Source organism: Macrobrachium rosenbergii, chromosome 8 (assembly GCF_040412425.1).
Source record: "Macrobrachium rosenbergii isolate ZJJX-2024 chromosome 8, ASM4041242v1, whole genome shotgun sequence".
Lineage (NCBI taxonomy): Eukaryota > Metazoa > Arthropoda > Malacostraca > Decapoda > Palaemonidae > Macrobrachium > Macrobrachium rosenbergii.
In genome coordinates this window covers 13,125,128-13,146,115 of record NC_089748.1, presented here as the reverse complement: position 1 = coordinate 13,146,115, position 20,988 = coordinate 13,125,128, and the positions used below count along the sequence as shown (strand labels likewise).

At 37.6% G+C, this 20,988-nt stretch overlaps 1 protein-coding gene across 1 annotated transcript in view; it reads right to left on the bottom strand.

Annotated features, from left to right (window-relative positions):
* Window positions 1-20,988, bottom strand: part of Iml1 (GATOR complex protein Iml1) — a 596,567-nt gene that overhangs the window by 32,842 nt on the left and 542,737 nt on the right. Inside the window, 3 exon segments of the mRNA XM_067107292.1 lie at window positions 3,795-3,974; window positions 4,272-4,484; window positions 5,115-5,272. Coding sequence (XP_066963393.1) covers window positions 3,795-3,974; window positions 4,272-4,484; window positions 5,115-5,272 — 551 coding nt within the window.

Here is a 20,988-nt window from a genome sequence, read left to right as displayed (position 1 = left end):
CCCAGATCAAATACAAACAAACAATGAGCTTTCAGTAATTATGATATCTCATTAGTATAGCCCAGACCATGCATAGACTTATGCTCGAAAGCTGTTCAATCCACAAGATTTTCTAATCATACAAACTTTAATCTATGTACAGTTTCATATAAAAACAACTTTATTATGACACCAAAGGATGGTAAACTGAAAAATAATCTTTAATACTGTTTCCTGCAAACACATGAAGCATGGACCAATGAAGCTAAGCCTATACTACTGGTTCACCTAGTATTTTATTTTAATGGCCTTCTTTTAAGCACACATTCATTTAATTTTGGTCAAAATTACTTTTCTATTGTAAATTCTATTTAATCATACTATCTAATTATTATTCAAATGGCCAACAATGAGAAAAAATGTATGCCTAGGCTAGCCTTTTATACCATGCATATGTTATCAACACTAAGGATGACAGGAAATGAATGGGATTTTAAACTTTTGCTGCATAAGTTATAGCTAAATAGTCCTGAAGTGCCCAGGCACTGAGCTACAATCATTTGTATGCTTAAGGAAAAATTATATAAATATGCAGGGTATTCTGGAAGAAAACCATGATATAACTGTAATTTCCTGCCTTCCAGGTCAATACAGCTGTGGTTTTTCCATTCACCTTCCCAGGTCCTAGACAGCCCCACAGACAACAATATTCCTTGCTTATTACAAATATTAACCAACTCACATAATTTACATGCAATAAATTATTAAAATACCTCCTATTCACACTTGCATAGCCAGATGTCTTTTTATGTACATACAATGAATAAAAAATAGTTTAAAGCCCATCATTCATTTGTGTTTGGCTTGAGTAGACTGTTTGTTGCAAGCTCGTCATTCGTGTGCTTGTATTGTTATATTATCAACATAAATCAGCATGTTTATAATCTAACTAGGGTGTAAGGGCTGTCTGTACACATAAGCAGTCAGATGTATTACTGAAGAAATATTTTGCATCTTTATCACAGTATGCCTGTGATATCAGAAACACTGATTTCAGCCAATATAGAGTTAGCTATGTATATTGCCACATCTACCTAAAACCTATGTTGGTGAGTGGACAGATGACATGAAACCGACTATAGTAGAAGCATGTTCTGCTTTGCAAAGCTTTGCTTTAGGTTTTAAATCAATTTGTCCAGTAGGGTAAGTACTGTACTTTGAAACCTTCTTCTGACCAGAAAAGTACTGTCTTGGCCTGAAATGCAGTGCTATGCTTCATAGCTAAAACTAGTAAATAAGATGTAAACATTCTTCAATGCTTTACTGTTCTGCAAGTAACAATCTGCAACTAGAACGACTCGTAACACTGTACGGTAGGGTCTTGTCTAGCTATTCATAATCCTTTTCACCTGTGTCTTAAACTGTGGCCTTCTCTTCTTCATTCCAAAATACCACCCACTGAGGGCCCATGTACACTTGTATTCTTTGACTGGTGCCCCTGAAATAGATATTGCCACCAACTGGCTGAACATTTCAGGTTGCAGTCAGGGCCTCCAGTCACATTTAATTTTGTCCTTGCTGAGAAGTCCTGGGGGTTCAACACAGAAATTTTCCCCATCAGGACACAAAAAGACAAGGACTGGCTCTGGTCTGTAAGTGAAACCTTCCCACTAGATGCTATGGGATACAGGTTACAGGTTACTCAGCCTAGTGTATGACAGGGTATATGCTTACAAGCAAACTGAGATCCAAGCACTGCCCAAACCTTTCCTTGTATTAAAGGAGATACATGGGGAATGCGATAAACCATTTCCTATGCAAACATGTTATTTTACTAAAGTAAATGAGCACCATGGAACTGATTAGTTAAAAATCAAAGTAATATCAGGAATATTCAAATATAATAAAATGATGTGAAATTCTTGTAAATCCCCCTTCTTTGTAAAGTGATTATGACATTCCTAGTTATACTGATATGTATCACATAAGAGAACTAACTTCTTGAACTTCTTGTACAAGAATAATGTGAAACTTTGCAGTCCTGATTCAGCAGTTACAAACTTAATTTAAAACGAATAATATATTTTTGCTGGTAAACATCAGTTTTCATGAAAGACTGTTAGACACACAACACAAAATAAATCTTTTGGATTCAACAGAAAAAATCCATAGTACTGTATAGGGGCTAAAATAGATTTGATGGTCTCATTTAAAAAATATCTATCTACTGTAATCTACATTGTATTCAAACTACTAAGCAACACGTTAAGAAATGTAAATAGAACACTGAACAACATCTCAACTATAAAATACTATTTGCAACTTTATAAAACACTAAATATAGACATGGGAAAAATATATAACAGCAAGACATTCTGAAAGACATAGTACAGTATTAATAATCTGTAACAGTTAACAAATAATAGTTTTCTAAATATCAGTAAGATATGACATGGTTGATTTTTGACACAATAGAGAATTTTTTTCATGTCAGTATTTAACATGTATAAGCATGTATTTTGATTGAATTCTAGAAATGTTAAGGTTAACTGTGACCAATTTAAAGACACTTTTACCATTTAAATTTATTTGTTACAGTTCCCTTCGATACACAAAAATATGCTCTAACATTACCGTCAAGTTAATTATAATTCTATTTTCACAGGTAAATAGACTTTATTTGCTTTGGGATTCCACAGTGAATGCCTATGAATATTATATGCACAAATCTCTGTTACAGCTGCATAGCAAATCTGTTGCATGCTCACATTCCATCACAGACAAATCTTATCTTATAAATGTAACAAAAGCCACAATTATCTTCATTCAGGTGATAGTTGAAAAATTTAGTGGTTATACTTTATGATATCTTTTCAATTTGCTTGGTAGTACAGCTTTCACTTTATTAAAGACAGTTGAGCAATCACTAGGCTGGGATAATATAAATGTTTGTTCTTAGTTATGACTTATCTCATACATTATAGCTTTTTAACCACTTGAAAACTGCATTAAATGATAGTGTTTGACCCAAAATTTCTTAAAGAGATTTGCATCCAAGAGGGCATTTTTAAAGAATGAGCAAAAACTATAAATCTTATTTACCCAGAATGGAGAAATTTATGAAAAATGAAAAAATGTGACCCTCAGAGACAAGAAAAATTACATAAAATGTAATAGGAAAGGCCTAGCATGATTGATATGCAGTGCTTAAAACATAATGAGAATACAGTAATACAACACTGTACAGTACGTACTAAGCAAGGTACAGATAGGTATCTATGAATACACTGAATATCAAAAGCATCTAAACTAAGAACATAACTATACCAATAACTTTTCAAAAACCATATAACACTTGCCATATCATTCATGTACATATTCAACTGTGTCATATTGCTAAGGTATTGAGAAAAAGATGGAAATGCCTGTACTACTTATGATGCAAAATACATAAAAAACATTACACTGTTACCCTTACTAACAATCACTACTTACTGTAACCAAAATTTGGCTGAACTAATATCTTAAACAATTCCACATACCCTTCAGAACCTCAGCTCTCTCTCCACCACCCAAAATAAATAGCATAAAATTCATGCAAATCACAACCAAGGAAAAGTGTCTTAAGATAAAACAGCATGCCATGCTCCATGCAGAATCATTCTTCTTCCATTCTAAAGATTTTAAGAGCGTGGACCAAGACAACAACAAAACTAACACCTTCAAGACTGCAGCATGACAGGGGAGACAAAAAGTTGCAAACATGCAGATCAAAACAAAAGATATTTCAAGTGTTTTTTGTACAAATTTCATACCTGGGAAAAGGATGTCGGAGTTGCTGGAGTTGTGGGCGTTCTGCCTCGAGTTGTTTCTGCTGAGCAAGGGGAATGTATCATAATAAACATGTTGCCTGTCACATGAACATACTGGTTCTGTTCAGTGCTGTGGGTTTCAGTCACGTAAGCTACAAAGCCAAATTTCTTGAGAATAGCCTCCTGGAAAAGTGGAAATAATAATATAAACTTAAAAACTATAAACTGATATGCTGTAATAAAAAGATTACAAACTCCTCCCAAACTCTACTGACTATTTTTCTTGTTTCAATTGAAATATATAAAATATCTTGAATGGAGCACTGTATAAATTTAAATGCACTCCTATTTCAGACATCATATGTAATAACTGCTACAGTTCAACAATAATAGTAATAATCATATCACATAAGATTGCTAAATAATACAGGGTATTCCCCAGGAAGGGTTTACTAGATCTAAATATCTTTGTCACCTTACCTGAAAGAGATGCATTCTTCGCCCCCAAGTAATAGAGGGAAATTGAGCAAACGGTTGCCCTTCAGGGGCACCAAGACAGTCTACATTTAAGGGTATCAGAATAGGGCCTCTTAGAGGGTCAGAATTGTAAGAATATGGCAGTGCAAATGGATCTGTTGGAACTGGAAATAAGTGAAGTCCGCATGCTTGAGCTTTACGCTGCCATGTCACCATCTGAAAATGTCCTTGTAAATATAGTCAATTTAGAGCAAGTTTTTTTATCATCAAGGCTACAAATACCAATATTTCCTCTTGTAATGCCTTTATGTACTTGAAATGATGACACTGTACTTTACTAGAAATCAGTTTGAAAACTAATTTGCAAACACTATGAACATACTTAACAGAACTTTTGAAACTGTTAATGTGTCACCTGACTTTTAGTTATTAAAGACAGAATGTGTCAATATCTCAAAACACAACCATATTACAGTGATACAAAAAAATACAACAAAAATATATTCAGTGCTTATCATGTCTTAATTTTTCAAAAGAGAATGAATTCAGATAAAAACATATGATGCAAAAAGGACCTACTACTGTGCCCAACAAAAGAGAACAATAAAATAAAATATTTGGAGAAAAAATGTATTTACTACTGTAAAATCTCAATTCTTGGCTGTTAAGGAAACTAAAACTTGAAAATATTTTACATAAAAATTACTTATCAATTATAAATTTGACAATTTCTCCTGACCAATTAATTAATCCTGAAGAGAAACGACAGAAAAACCAGTAAAGTTTGCACAAAAGCTTGCTGACAGTAGAATCACCACATATTGAAAAGTAATTTCACCAACTTACTATGTCAGTTACAATAGTACCAGTTGCACAAAGCCATTGCAAAATAATTTCAAAAGACTGTAATGGGTTGAAATATGAGTGGTGTTTGATGTGGCCCCACTCACTTCTGTCACTACGGGAATTGCAGTCTAAGTCCAAGTGCCCAGTTCTGTATAAATCTGAAAATAATGTGGACAACATATAAATCTGAAACAAACTAAGTAAAGTGACTAGATGCAATTAATCTAAATTTAAGTCACAAACAATATAAAATAAATACGGTCACTCTACACATCAAGAGTTAGTGTAGAGAAGTTTGTTAAAAGTACTTAACATAAAAATCCTAATTAACACAGAGAGCCCCATAACTTAATGGTACAGAAGTCAAGTAATTTTCAAAATATAATGCTGTTTTTAGTTGATTTTGGTATAAATTATGGTAAACTTGAACTTTGTGGAATTTGAAATTTTACAAAAATTTATACAGTATTATAAACAAAGTTTAAAAAAAAAGAAACATTTACAGATTTTAAACTCAGGCAGCTCCATTTAGTGAAATTTCACTACAAAAAACAGCAACTATTGAGTTAACTGAGTACCAGTAGTTTAAATTGGGTTAACAAATCAATTTTACATACCACTGTATCAATAGTGGCATCCATCTCCATACAAAATATTGCTCAATGAAATTATCTGAAACTTTTTCTGATAAAATAAGAGTATAAATTCATACAAAACCACCACTTTCTTTAACAAAACCAAATTACATATAACAGTTTAATGCAAGTTCTTTGATCTTGAGTGCTCTGGATGTGATGATGGAAGAACAAAGGTGATAACAGCTGTAAAACACAATCATTTTGTGTATGAATTGGTGTATAAAAAAAGCATTTTAAGCTCGATGTGTATGTATTACTTTTTATGAATGAGGTTTCAGTAATTCTTTGGTTAAAGGAAAAATATAAATTTGCATAAAACTACACACAGTGACTAGCCCAAATATTAGGAACAGTATTAACATTCATTCATTCAGCAACACAGCATTAAATGTCTGTTGACAGCATGAGCAACAGGCAGTAATATGAAGTTCAAATTAAAATAAAATTTCATGTTTACATATATCTAGCCATTAGCATCCCCATGTTAGCAAATTCACTAGAATGTATCTTGAGAATAACTTACACTCAATGGGCACAAGGGAATTTTTATAAGTGCCCCATCCTGACAAAGATTCAAACCTATGACTTGTCTGTAATGAACCCATCAACCCAAGTAGAATGGGTTGGATGTGTCAACAACAGAGGTCCTCCTAAATTTCATGTTTTTTACAGTATATAATGCAACCATTTATGTCCCACTGCTTTGCAAAAGAACCGTGAATATGAGGACGTGGATATAAAGTAATGTGATTATGTGGCTGAACTGTGTTTTTTAGTGTATGGGACTTAGTTTTTTGGAAGGTTGATGCAGATATACACATGTACACCAGACACATAACCCTCTGAATTTACATAATTATTTTGTCATGAATTCATCATTGTTGGTATGTAACCATTAGTCTTGACTTCTGTTTTCTTCTGAACTGTAGATTAGCAATTATGGATGATGAAAGGAAAGGCAATGGAAAATATCTACTCTCAATGACATTTTGACGTTTTTGTGGTGCAAAAGGAAATTATGTCCCCAAGATGCTCTTTTACAAGTAGAAAAATTGTTTTACAAGTGTGAAGAAGTCATTAAGGCAAGAGATCTGTTGTATGAGAAGGTCCCTTCCAAAGTTAACAGACATGTGAAGCACAAGAAGACTGAAGATGATCTCATTAGCATCTACAAAATCCTTCAAGAGATGAATCCTGAGGATCCAGTTGTATCTGCTTCTATGAATCTGAGCAATAATTCTTATGTTGACCTGCTGAATACTGGTGGTCTCATTTATCTGTAAGCAGTCTAAGATGGAGGATCAATTGCAAGATATAGCGTAACAGCAAATGGTGATGCAAGCCCAACTTGCTGAGATTATGGAATTTATTAAAAAATGGGCACCGATAAATCTGTACAGTAAACCCCCCATATTCGCAGGCGATGTGTACCACAATCCCCCGAGAATAGTTAAAATCCACAAATAATTAACATCCCCCATAAAAATGCTTATAACTGCCGATCTTGAAAGTTCAAATGCCAAATGTATACCTTAAACTAGCATCCTACATCAAATATATCTTAAACTATTATCCTATTACTGTATTAATCTTTGAAATGACATTACTAGTATCATTTCAAAGTCATCTTAAACATTTTACCCTTAAAAATATATATGTACGAGAGAGAGAGAGAGAGAGAGAGAGAGAGAGAGAGAGAGAGAGAGAGAGAGAGAGAGAGAGAGAGAGAGAGAGAGAGAGATTTTTCAGTATCCTTTATAGCTATTCTATCTGACCACCAAGTGGGCAACATACTATTTGACCAACAAGTGGGAAATATTTTCTACCCTTCGCAGTCAATATGTCAAGAATAAACTGACAATTAGATTACAAACCAACCCCCTCGCCCCAAGCTTCGGAGAAGACTGGGAATCGACATGTTTTCTTTTAAAATTGTACATAATTTACTATAGAAATGCATAAATGTTGTAATTATACCATGGAAAATATTAAAAAATTAATAACAAAGTAACATCACGTTTATCTGTAAAACTACAGTATACAAAACAAACAAATAAACATATGTTACATATGCATAAAAAATCTATCTCAGAGAGAGAGAGAGAGAGAGAGAGAGAGAGAGAGAGAGAGAGAGAGAGAGAGAGAGAGAGAGAGAGAGAGAGAGCGATATCTGGCAACCGCCGCTCCAACAGTCTGTACGACTCCGCAGTGTTAAAAAGAATTCTTAGTAAAGTGAAGTACGATTTGTGATTCCCAGCACTACTTTAATTCTATACATATAAATATATCACTCCATCACAGAAAATCTGTACTTCATTTCGTATCACGTAAATTAACGAGAACATGTTAAGTACATCCGTTCAAGTACGTAAAAATCATCATGTGACGACAGGCATCTCATGGTCCCCTGTTTACTTTGAAATGTCAACAACAAGTTCATTTCAGGTTAACTGTCATTTGTCAATCATGCTATCAGTTTGAAATTAACATTCCACGTATTGTTATTATTTACAAGTGCTATCACAGAGAATTTTTTCCCATTGTTTACAGTAAAAGGTTTTACAAATTGAACATATTCCCCACACATCAACATTTTGAGTTAGAGTGTTAGTAACTTTGCATATGCTAATACATCTTTCCCTTGAAGGAAAATATTCATACATGCTCTTGGTCAATGTATAACGTCATGACGTCATTTTAACTTTAGGTCACATGCACACTATTTCTTTACATAACTGTAATTACTCTATCATATCAGTGGTACATTTTACCCCCATAGAAATTTAGTAATATACAACCACTATTTAATAAAGACATTATCATTTCTTAAGGTTATGCCCTCACGGCTGAGAATAAGACAACTTTTTAATGGTAAGAACATTGCCAGTCTAAACAATTTATATGTGGACAATGTTATTATTTGCAACCCATTGCTGTATACCTTGCTTGTATCTGTGAGCTGTTGGCAAGCTATTGCTTTACAATGTGCTTTGCAAAAGCACAAAAATTCAAGAAGGTAGGATAAGTAATTACTAGGAGTTCACCCACTCTCCAACTCTGCAATACTCTCACAAACCAATTTACACTTACCTCACATTTACCAGAACCATTATCTTGAACAAAAAAGAAATTCAATCTTTTTAATATTTACAGTTCTTCAGAACAAACCTGAATCATTCTCTTGAACAAATGGCCATTCTTTGGAACAAACCAGAATCGTTCTTTTGGAAAAATTACAAACCCATTTATTTGAACAAATTACAGTTCTTTGGAACCTTACTTCTGCACTTGGCAAACGAGTGATTGTCGTGTGTGTGTGTAACTTTTCGCTCACCTCAAATCTGCACTTGGCAAACGAGCGATTGTCGTAACTATGAGACAGTCTCCTGGTTATGACGGGCTTGGCTTACGCCGTTCCGAGTTTCGACACTCTTCAAATATATTCATAAAAAAATTATTTCCTGGGTTACAACGCATGTTCCAGGTTTACAACGCTGACAATGCCGATCCGACAGAAGATATATGGCTCCAAAATGGCATAATGGTAAAATTTTGGAGGTTTTTTGTTGAAAAACTCAATAAAAATGCAAGATACCTTGTTTTCAAGACGCCCAAAGGATTAAAAGTACGGTTTTCTTACGATTTTCGATGGCATTTTGGATGATGCCAGTCCGATGCCGATCGGAAGAAATATGCATCCAAACCAGCAGAATGGTCAATGTTTGGAGGTTTTTTTTAAATGAAAAACTTAATAAAATGCAGGTTTCATTGTTTTCAAGACACCCAAAGTATTAAATGTAAGGTTTTCTTCCGATTCTCTACAGCAGTATTTCGAATGATTTGGTTTAATGCATACGATGGAAGAAAATTAACATTCGCGGATTTTTTCATAAAGCAATATTCACGAATTACTGATTTTTATTTTATTATCATGACTAAATACATTTTTTATGATAAAAAAATGATTTATTAATTTTCAAATATTAATATTAATGTAGCCATAGCAAAATATATCAATAAAATTTTAATTTAAGTCCCGTGAAATCACACAACTGCTTACCGATGTAATCACTTCATTCAACCTCTCTCTCCCTCTCCCCCTGAATAATTCACGAATAATTACACTCTTTTGAGATTTAAGTAAGGCCGACCACCTATATCTCTCTCGCCGAATAAGTCATGAATAATTTCACTTTTGAGATTTAAGTAAGGCCAACTACCCATATCTCTCTCTCTCTCTCTCTCCCGCTGAATAACTCCACTCTTGAGATTTAAGTAAGGCCAACCGCCCATATCTCTCTCTCTCTCTCTCTCTCTCTCTCTCTGTACTGCATATATCCTTCAAAGCAATATAGATTACTGTATATAAACATAAAAATATACTAAGATGCCACCATCGCTTGTGTTACAATTTTTTTATTGCTTTGACGTAGGCTTCATGACAACACGATATCAGCTCAAGGAATGAGAAATAGCCCCCCTCCCCCCCGTCTCTCCATGACGATACGCTATTGGCCGGAAGGACTGAAAGTAGCCAATAACAACTTGTAACAACCCCCTCCTCCCTGTCTCACTCTCCTTGACGACATGCTATTGGCAGGAAGGGTAGGATTTTAACCAACCACAAAGCTTGTGCCTCAAGGGCTTTGCATACACTAAAAGGAGGGTGCGTAGTATTTTTTTCTCTCTCTCTCTCTGAGATAAGAGAGAGAGAGAGAGAGAGAGAGAGAGAGAGAGAGAGAGAGAGAGAGAGAGAGAGAGAGAGAGAGAGAGAATGACAGCACAAGAATTTTTTAACAAATTTGTGGAAGATGGTGAGGACTAACCACATTTGTACGATAAATAAATGACTTACTTAATAATAAGTACTAATTTTGAAACATTAATAAGATTAAATAATAATAATAATATACTGTAATTACAACATGTATGCATTTTTAAAGTACATTATTTCAATTTTTAAACAAAGAAATATCACATCCCTGTCTTTTGCCCAAAGCTTTGAAGCTATGGGGGAGGGTGGAACTGCCAAATATGTCAAATTACTTGACATTTCTGGCCAAGGGTAGAAGATCAATTTCTCTCTCTCTCTCTCTCTCTCTCTCTCTCTCTCTCTCTCTCCAAAGGGTCTCTCTGCAAAATAGATAGATATATAAATAATTACTTAGTTCAGCCCTTCTCTCTCTCTCTCTCTCTCTCTCAGGAAAAGACACTGCTAATTTGAGTCTCTTTACATATGCACACTATGTGTGTGTGTGTGTGTGTTCAGTGTTTTAAAAATGCATAGTAAAAGTAGTAGTACATCTTTGAAAGACAAAGAAAATAACTTTTTTGTTGTTGTCACTCGCAGTAAAGAGAAATGGATTAACATTCCTTGAGAGATTAAAGAGATAAACATCTCTCTCTCTCTCTCTCTTGCCTGTGCCAGCACAAGAATGGCTGAATGTAAGTTGTAGCAGTAACTCTCTCCCTCTCTCTCTCTCTCTCTCTATGGCTCCAAAACAGCAGAATGGTAAAATTTTGGAGGGTTTTTATGAGACTCAGTAAGAATGCAGGTTACGTCATTTTCAAGATACCCAAAGGATACTCAAAGGATTAAAAGTAAGGTTTTCTTATGATTTTCGACAATTATTTCGGTTTACGACGATTTTCAGCTTACGACGTGGCGTCAGAACAGAACCCCCATCGTAAACTGAAGACTGCCTGACTTTATCTGTGATTGCACACAATTTGGAGTACTATGCCAGGTCTGCTTCATTTGCAACTTGGGCTGTGATATCACCAACCTGCACCTTAAGTGCAACCCACCAGTGTGTAAATATTGCATTACTGGCCCAGTGGTTCACAGCAACTTCGAATGCTAATAGATTTCGCTCATGGCCCAGTTGCATCATGTTTCCACACCCCATCCACACAGTGAGTGCCACACATCTGGCCCTCCGGACACCTGGCACCCAAGTGCCAAAACCACAACCATCACTCTTGTGTATATAAAACCACAGTCAGCACTGTGCCCCCTTGGTATTGAGTGCCACCAGCGTATCCTTCACCTTAAGTGCATTTTAGGTAACCAAACTGGGCCCTTGAGTGCCACCTACTAACTCTCAGGAACACTCACAGTGCCACCCCTTTTAGTAGGAAGCACTGCCCAGTATTTGTAGGCCCTCGCTCAAATTACTGCACACAGCATCCGGCCCAGTGCCACCCCAAATTCTCCAGAATGATCTCACACTTAGTGCCAGGGGGGTACCCCATTACTAGTGGTGCCACCTATTGGCCCACACCATTGCATAACCACACTCTCCCAAGAGCAGAGTACCATTTCCAGTCCGTGCAATTGATTGCACGATCTATTACTAACCTACCTACCACCTTACTTGGAGCTTTAGGCTCACAACAGCCACAGCAACATGTCTGCCTTTGCTGAAGATTATAAGAACTTTCTAGGACTTGGGAAGGAGCTGAATCTCAGAGGGGAGCAACTGACCACCTGGATCCACAACCAGGTAGCTGCTGCTAAGCAGGAAAGGGAAGAGAAAGAGGAACGAGAAAGAAAGGGGAGAAAAACCGAGGAGGAATGAGAATGAAAGGAGAAAGAAGCAGCGGTGGAGAAGCAACGACAGTTTGAGCTAGCCTTGGCCAGAAGAAAAGAGCCCTTGGTGAATTGGAAAGACAAGAGAAGGAAAGCCACTGCAACCATGAGTTGGCCCTTGAAAAGTCTCACCAGGATAGTGCCATGGCACTAGCCCAACATAGGACTGAGCACCCCACTCCGGGCACTCCACAATCTGCTCTCAACAGCATAAGCTCGCTAATTCCGAAGTGGAATGAAGCTGAACTTGAGGCCTGGCTCGAACAAATAGAACAGCGTCTTCACAAACTTCCAGCCAACCACAGCAGAAATCTCCTTGACCCTTGAAAAACACATGGAGGGCAAGGGCCTAGTTATTTTCCGCTCCTTAACCAATGATGATCAGGGGAACCTCGAAGAGGTCAGGAAGGCTGTCATCAAGGCCTGAGAAATTACCCCTGAATGCTGGAGACAACGTTGGCATGGCCAACCAAAGGAAGCGGGTCAAACTTGGAAAGATTGGGCCTAACATAAAACTCGAGCTGCTAAGCGTTGGTTGGAATCCCTCAAAGTCACAATGTTTGAAGAACTCTTCGGGAGCATGCAGCTGGAGGACTTTTTCTATTATGCCCCGAGTTCCTTAGACACTTACTTATGTGAAAAACATCCCAAGACCCTCGATGAGCGCTGCCGCTTAGCAGATGATTGGAACACATCCTTTTCATGCCAGTTCCCTAGATTGAAAGACCATCCCTCCAAGTAACGTTTCACTGCAAGCCCAACCAGAGAATGGGCCCCCTTCTAAAGTTCTTGCTTACATGTATTGCAAAAAAAAAAGGGGCACTTGGAATCCCAGTGCCGCTCTAAGTGAGGAGCCGCTGCAACGCCTCCCATTAATGAAAGCCAAGAAACACCTAACCTTCCCAACTCTTCAAAAGGATTTTAGCACGATTTTTTGCACTGCATGTAAAGTCTATGGGCACTCCTTCCTCTGGAAAAATTGCCCTAGCAAAGGAGCTGCACCCACCATTGCACTGGCAGTTACCCATCATCAATCTTTAGGCCCTGCACCCGAGGGCCCTATATTTGTGGCACCTCCCCAAGGTGGCTACTACCCTGCACACCAGTTCAAGGCATTTGAAGACACTGGCATGCAAATCTCCCTGATAAGGGAAGACAAAGTCCCTTAAGGGGCTAAAATTGAAAAGCATAAACTCGTCACCATCGAGAGTAATAATCGGGTGAAATTGATTCTCCCAACAGTTTGTTTGAGAGTCACCAAGCCCCACAGAACCCAGCTCTGCACCCTTGCGGTAGCAAATGACCTTCCTGGAGGGCGTGACCTCCTCCTGGGACAGGATTCTCTGTCCCCACCTAAATCAAGACAACCTATGGGTTCTGTCTCCTCACCGTCTCCATCACACACAAAAAGTCTGTCTAACATTGACTTGAACTCCCTGCCAGTGCCACCCGAGCTCCATGAGCAGTGCCACGCTCCATCCGCCTAGGTCATCGAGCCCTTACCAGATGTAATTCCTGTGCCTGTCCCTGCCTTAGTGCCAGTACCAGAGCACACAGTAGATCTCCCTTCAGGAGATCCCAAACTTGCCTCAAACTCCCTGCCAGTGCACCTTGAGTGCCCTGAGCAGTGCCACGCTCTGTCCATCCCGAACGTTGAGCCAACTTCAAATGTAATTCCTGTGCCTGGCCTAGCCTCAGTGCCAGTGCCAGAGCACTATAGATTTCCCTTCAGGAGATCCTAGTCCGGATTACCTCTTTTCTCCCGGCTTGGCCCCACTACCAGTGCCGGTAAGAGAGCCAACCCGAAGTTTACCAGGGTCCCCTCTGCATTCCCCTGAACTCAGAGAAAACTCAACCCTTGGCGCGGGTTCACAACCCATGCCCGAGATGATCATCGTAACCTGCAAGCCCCTAATGCCCATGAAGACCTCTTCCTCTCTTTCCCAGTCTTCAGAGGACAAGACTGATGGAAAATCCTTCCATACCTCAGCTGGTTACAGAGCTCAAGGAACTGCGACATCAACTGGTAGAAATTGTTGGTGCTGCCCCTGCTTTAGTTATTGCAGCAGCCGGAACAGGTGGCCCACCATCGCCTTCCTCGGGCTCAGGCTCACCAAGTCTTCCTAAACCATTAAATCACAAAGCCAAAGGAGATTCAAGGAAGAACAGTGAAAGGTGTATAAAGCCCAGGTAGACTACGAGAGACATAGAGCTCTTCTGGCACTGTGCCCCCACTTTAATTGAGTATCTTGGCACCCAATCAGAGTAGGATGCTACGTTACTCCCTCTCTGTCAATGTGCAACTTACTTCCTCTTGTAACTTTAATCATTTGTAATTTTAATTTTAAGCCTCGTTACAACTAACTGTTTACCTTGCAAAACAACCTTACTAACCATCATACGCTGAACAATGCAGAGTGCTAACAACCAGACCCTCTGGCACTTCAAATCTTTTGACTTACCTTTCAGGCAATTACTTGCATGGCAAGTTTTAAAATTCTCCAAAGGAAAACTTAATTGTGTCCATAAGGCCACTAGGCATCTGTGATACGAGTGCCACAAGTTAACAAGGTAACCAGAAATTCACTGAATGAGTAGTTACACGAATATGTACAGGCTTTGTAGATTTTTATGAAATTATACTTTATTTGAGCTAAGTAGGATCTCTACATTAACAGGCAGAAATCCAACCTAGACTATATGCTTGCCATATTATATCTGTAATACCTTCAGTATCATTACTGTATCATTTGCAAAAGTGGCTTAACCACAAGTTAAATCCATTTTATAGCTGAGTTACACAAAGTAGTATTAAACTTTGCAGGTGCTGCCTAGGTGTTCATGCATGCCAATTCAACTGTTGTTCATTGTTAACAGCAGACACTTTTGTAATTTTATTTTAACACACTCTGCGAAGGCTTTAGGAGAGAGACAATAACATAAAACATTAGGCTCACTTGAAGTCGTTCACACTTGAAAGAGGTGTAAAACGTCTTGCCCTGAGGGGGAGCTGTTGAAAGTATTAATAAATACTTCTCTCCTCACTAATATTTTCCATTTTAACGTCAGTCTGAGTACAAGAAGAGTGTCATGCTCACTCTTGTTTTGCTGTTTGAAAAACAATGCATTCGTCAGGGTCAAACACACCCTTCCTCATACTCCTCCTCCTGCCTTCACCACGTGTCACCCTAAACTCCTCTTTACGATCTACTGGCCAAGGATCTTCTATTTCAGATAATGCTTTGCCACTGGACAAAGAATTTAATGACATCCAGGAACCCTAAGGTCTCTCACCTGATATGCCTAAGGTGCTCAAAGCAGGCACGTGGGAGATGATAAAAAGGAGAGGATAGGGCTCAGAGAGGAGAGAGGCATTCAGCATTGCATAGCGCACACACGCTCGTTTGGGCTCCCCAAACTCCTTTGGGATGTGCATTTATGAACTTCTCCGCTCAGCAATTAAGAAAGGCCATAATTACCTCTGAATCACCCATCTGCTCCACTACTGTCCATCTCCAACAATCAACCCTTGAAGAAATTATTGATTGCCCCATTGTTTTGGCATTCCAGTCATTCAATTCCCAAGTCCATGAACAGTTTTAATCAGTGATTGCATTATTCTTGGGCAGGCAGTTATTTACTTCTTGAATAATTTACACCATAACTGCCAAGAGCCAGTGTGAATAGTCCTGTATAAATTAATCTTCTGATCCAATGTAAATACACATAATTAATTCAGACCCTGAATTTCTCTACTGAGTCCTTCTCAATTGAAATTTACTGTAAATTAATATTTCTTGTTGGTTATGAGTATTTGCCTGTCAGAGTTCAGTGCCTCCAAGGTAAGAGTAATAAATCAACCAATATTCATAATGTGTTTATATATATATATATATATATATATATATATATATATATATATATATATATATATATATATATATATATATATATATATATATATATATAAATATATATACACAATGTATATATATTATATTATATATATTACATATATACATGTGTATATATATAGATATATCTATATACATATATATATACTGTATATATATATATATATTATTATAATTTCCCAAGAATCCCAGTCATCGATGCTTCACTTAATGCTTGAAATACAACGGTACATTTTGGTCACTGCCCAACAAGGAAGGGCAAAAGGAATATAGGCCCCTCCCTTAATCTTAATCTCTTAACCCTTTAACGCCGAAGCCCTATTTACAAAAACGTCTCCCATATGCCGGCGGCGTTCGGTGAGTTAGCGCCGAAGCGGAAAAAAAGTTTTTTTCAAAAAATCACAACACGCTTAGTTTTTAAGATTAAGAGTTCATTTTTGGCTCATTTTTTTTGCCATTGCCTGAAGTTTAGTATGCAACCATCAGAAATTAAACAAAATATCATTATCATATATAAATATTGGAATATATGACAGCGCAAAAAAAAAAACTTGTATATAATTGTATACAAATCGCGCTGTAAGCAAAACGGTTAAAGCTAATGAGTTAATTTTTTTTAGTTGTATTGTACACTAAATTGCGGTGATTTTGGTATATAACAAATTTTAAAACGATCAAAGCAACACAGAGAAAATATTATCACAAAATGATGCATGAATTCGTAACGAGCGGACGTAAAAAATTGTTTTTTTCAAAAATTCACCATAAATCGAAATATTGTGCTAGAGACTTCCCGTTTGTTGAAAAATGAAGCTAATTGATTGAATATTACTAGACTATAAGTTTTTTAGCTTACAATTGCAGTTTTCGACCATTTCGGTCGAGTTAAAGTTGACTGAACGTCGAATTCTTTCTATTTTTCGTGATTTATATGGAAATATTTCAAAACTGATAAAAGCTACAACCATGAGTTATTTTTTGTTGTATTTTAAATGAAATTGCGCACATTTTCATATATAAAACTTTATGTAACGACTAATATAAAGCGGTGCAAATATTACGACAACGAGACGAAAGAATTTCTGAGATGTTCGGCAGAGTTACCGCGCAGACGTAAGGAAAATGTTTTTTTCAAAAATTCACCATAAATCAAAATATTGTGCTAGAGACTTCCAATTTATTGCAAAATGAAGTTAAACGATTGAATATTACTAGAATGTAAGCGTTTTAGCTTACAATTGCGTTTTTTTACCATTTCAGTCGAGTTAAAGTTGACCGAAGGTTGAAATTTTGGCAGTTATCGTGATTTATGTGAAAATATTTCAAAACTGATAAAAGCTACAACCATGAGCTATTTTCTGTTGTATTCTACATGAAATTGCGCACATTTTCATATATAAAACTTTATGTAACGACTAATGTAAAACGATGCAAACATTACGACAACATGACGAAAGAATTTCCGAGATGTTCGGCCGAGTTACCGCGCGCGCAGACGTAAGGGAAAAAATTGTTTTTTTTTTTCAGAAATTCACCATAAATTGAAATATTGTGCTAGAGACTTCCAGTTTGTTGCAAAATGAAGGTACATGATTGAATATTACTAGAATGTAAGAGTTTTAGCTTATAATTGCGTTTTTACCATTTCGGTCGAGTTAAAGTTGACCAAGCTTGAAATTTTGGCAGTTATTGTGATTTATATGAAAATATTTCAAATCTGATAAAAGCTACAACCACGAGTTATTTTCTGTTGTATTCTACATGAAATTGCGCACATTTCCATATATAAAACTTTATGTAACGACTAATATAAAACAGTGCAAACATTACAACAACGTGACGAAAGAATTTCTGGCGCGGACGTAAGGAAAAAGTTTTTTTTCAAAAATTCACCATAAATCGAAATATTGTGCTAGAGACTTCCAATTGGTTGCAAAATGAAGGTAAATGATCGAATATTACTAGATCGTAAGAGTTTTAGCTTAAAATTGCGTTTTTTTACCATTTCGGTCGAGTCAAAGTTGACCGAAGGTTGAAATTTTGGCAGTTATCGTGGTTTATATGAAAATATTTCCAAACTGATAAAAGCTACAACCATGGGTTGTATTTTGCTATATTGTACATGAAATTGCACACATTTTCATATATAAAACTTTAGGTAACGGCTAATATAGAACAGTGCAAAAATTACGACAAAATGACGAAAGAATTTCTGAAATTTTCGGCCGAGTTACCGCGCAGACGTAAGGAAGAAGTTTTTTTAAAAATTCACCATACATCGAAATATTGTGCTAGAGACTTCCAATTTGTTGCAAAATGAAGGTACATGATTGAATATTACTAGAATGTAAGAGTTTTAGCTTACAATTGCGTTTTCGACCATTTCGGTCGAGTCAAAGTTGACCGAAGGTTGAAATTTTTGTAGTCGACGTGCGATGCGTCCACTTGGCACCCAACAGACAATTTTAGTCGACGTATGATACGTCCAGTAGGCGTTTAAGGGTTAATAGTTTTATCACAAAAAGTGCATTTATTCATGAAAAATATATGAAAATACAGTAATTAGTGAATATTTATCAATGAAAAATACCGCGAATGGGCGAATTTTCCGCGAATGATGGCTAGATATGTTCCACAGAGAAACCCGCGAATGCGTGAGTCCGCGAACCCTGAGAACGCGAATACGAGGGGTTTACTGTATTAAAATTACTTCATCATGAACAAACTTGGGTTTTTCAGAAACCCTGAAATCTGAGTCTTTTCAGATATACTGACTTTCTAAAGGGTCACACCCTATAAGTGTTATCTCAAGATGTCCACAACATCCAGAGCCCAACAAAACGAGGACTTTAAGTTCTGTATGTATGCTGGAAAGAAAGGACATGGGACTGTCAGAACAAGCCCTGAGGGAGTGGGTCCAAGAGAAAGTAGACGATGCCAAGGAGAAAGAGAGGCAGAACGGCAGGAGAGGGAGAAAAAAAAGAAAGGCGAAGAAGGAAGAGAAACATACGCTAGATAAACTAGCAAAGGAAGAACAAGAGAGAAAGGAGAAGAAGGAAGAACAAGAGAGAAGGGAGAAGAAGGAAGAACAAGAGAGAAGGGAGAAGAAGGAAGAACAAGATAGGCTAGATAGACTTGCAAGAGAAGAACATGCAAGACAGGAGAAAGAACAAGAACGAAGGGAGAAGAAGGAAGAACAAGAAAGAAGGGAGAGGAAGGAAGAACAAGAAAGAAAGGATAGGCTCGAACGGGAGGAAAAGCAGCGGGCCTATGAGCTACAGATGGCCCAAATTGGCACTACCAGCTCCTCTCCAGCCCCTGGGGCATGAGCCCTTACTCAGGCTCATACTTTTATGCCCAAGTGGACCAAGGCCGAGCCATTTGCATGCACTGAGTAGTGCCAAGCTCCATCTGTCCCAAATGATGAACAAATTCCAAATCAAATAATAGTGCCTGACCCTGTCTTAGTGCCAGCACCAGAGCACCCCCCCAATCTCCATTCAAGAGATCCCAATCAGGACCCCGCTTTCTCCTCCTGGCCTGGCTCTGCTACCAGCGTCGGTAAGAGAGACGGATCCTTCCGACCACAGCGGAAGCTCAACCAAAGGTGCGGCCTCACAACCCGTGCCTGAGCTGGTCATAGTAACCTGTGAGGCTATCACACCCACCACGACCTCTTCCTCTCTCTTTCCCGGTCCCCCACAGACACGACCATGGGTAAGGATTCTGCCGTGTCTCAAATGACCAATAAACTCATGGAACTGCTGCGACTTGAGGTAGAACCAGAAATGAATGTCCCTGCTTCAGCCACCAAGGAAGCCGACACAGGTGGCACTCTAATGTCCTCTTCAGACTAGGTTCAACTGATTCCCCTACCAAGGAGAACCATCAACCTAAAGAGATCTGCGGCAGAAATCATGGGCATAGGTAACGTCAGGTAGCTTATAAGAGAGAACTGATGAACTCTCCTGGCCGCAGTGCAAAATTTCGCACAGTGCCGCCTTTTTATCCTAGAGGAAAATGGCACCTCTATCCAGAAGAGGGCATCAGGTTTCCTTACCTGTTTATTTTCTTATAACTCTGTAATTTATTCCTTTTCCTTTAGCATTTTCCTTTCATTATTTTTTTCAATTAATCATATTATTTTCCACCTCACAAAGGCTTATATTTTACCTTGTTCCCACTCTGCCAATGCAGAGTGCAATTGACAGACATCCAAATTTTGTAAATGACTTCCTTTCGAAGCCCCTTGGGCAAAAAGAATAAACCTAAGCCATTTTCATTGGCTAAAAAATATAATTTCAACATATTAACCCTTAAACGCCAAGCCTCTATTTACAAAAGTGTCTGTTGTATTCCGGCAGCGTTCGGGAGTTAGCGCCTGTAACGACCCGAGTGGGCCGTAATGCAGGTTCTTTAACATACTCAGGACGGGGCTGTCATGACTGACGGCAGATGCAACAAACAAAGGAGGGGAAAACAACAAAAACAATAAAATGAGCTTAAAATTAATTTATTTACAAGATTTACAAGTGAGTCAGGTCTGGTAAAAAGATAAAAACCCTAAATATAAGAAAAACCAAAAGGCAGCACTAAACAAAATCAAGTTAAATAAACAAAAAAAAGTAGCTTTAAAAAAAAAAAAAGAGGCAAAAATAAACAACAGCAGGCAGAAAAAAAAAATACCAAACATACGTCCTCCATCGGGGCACCAAGACAGCCCTCAGCTG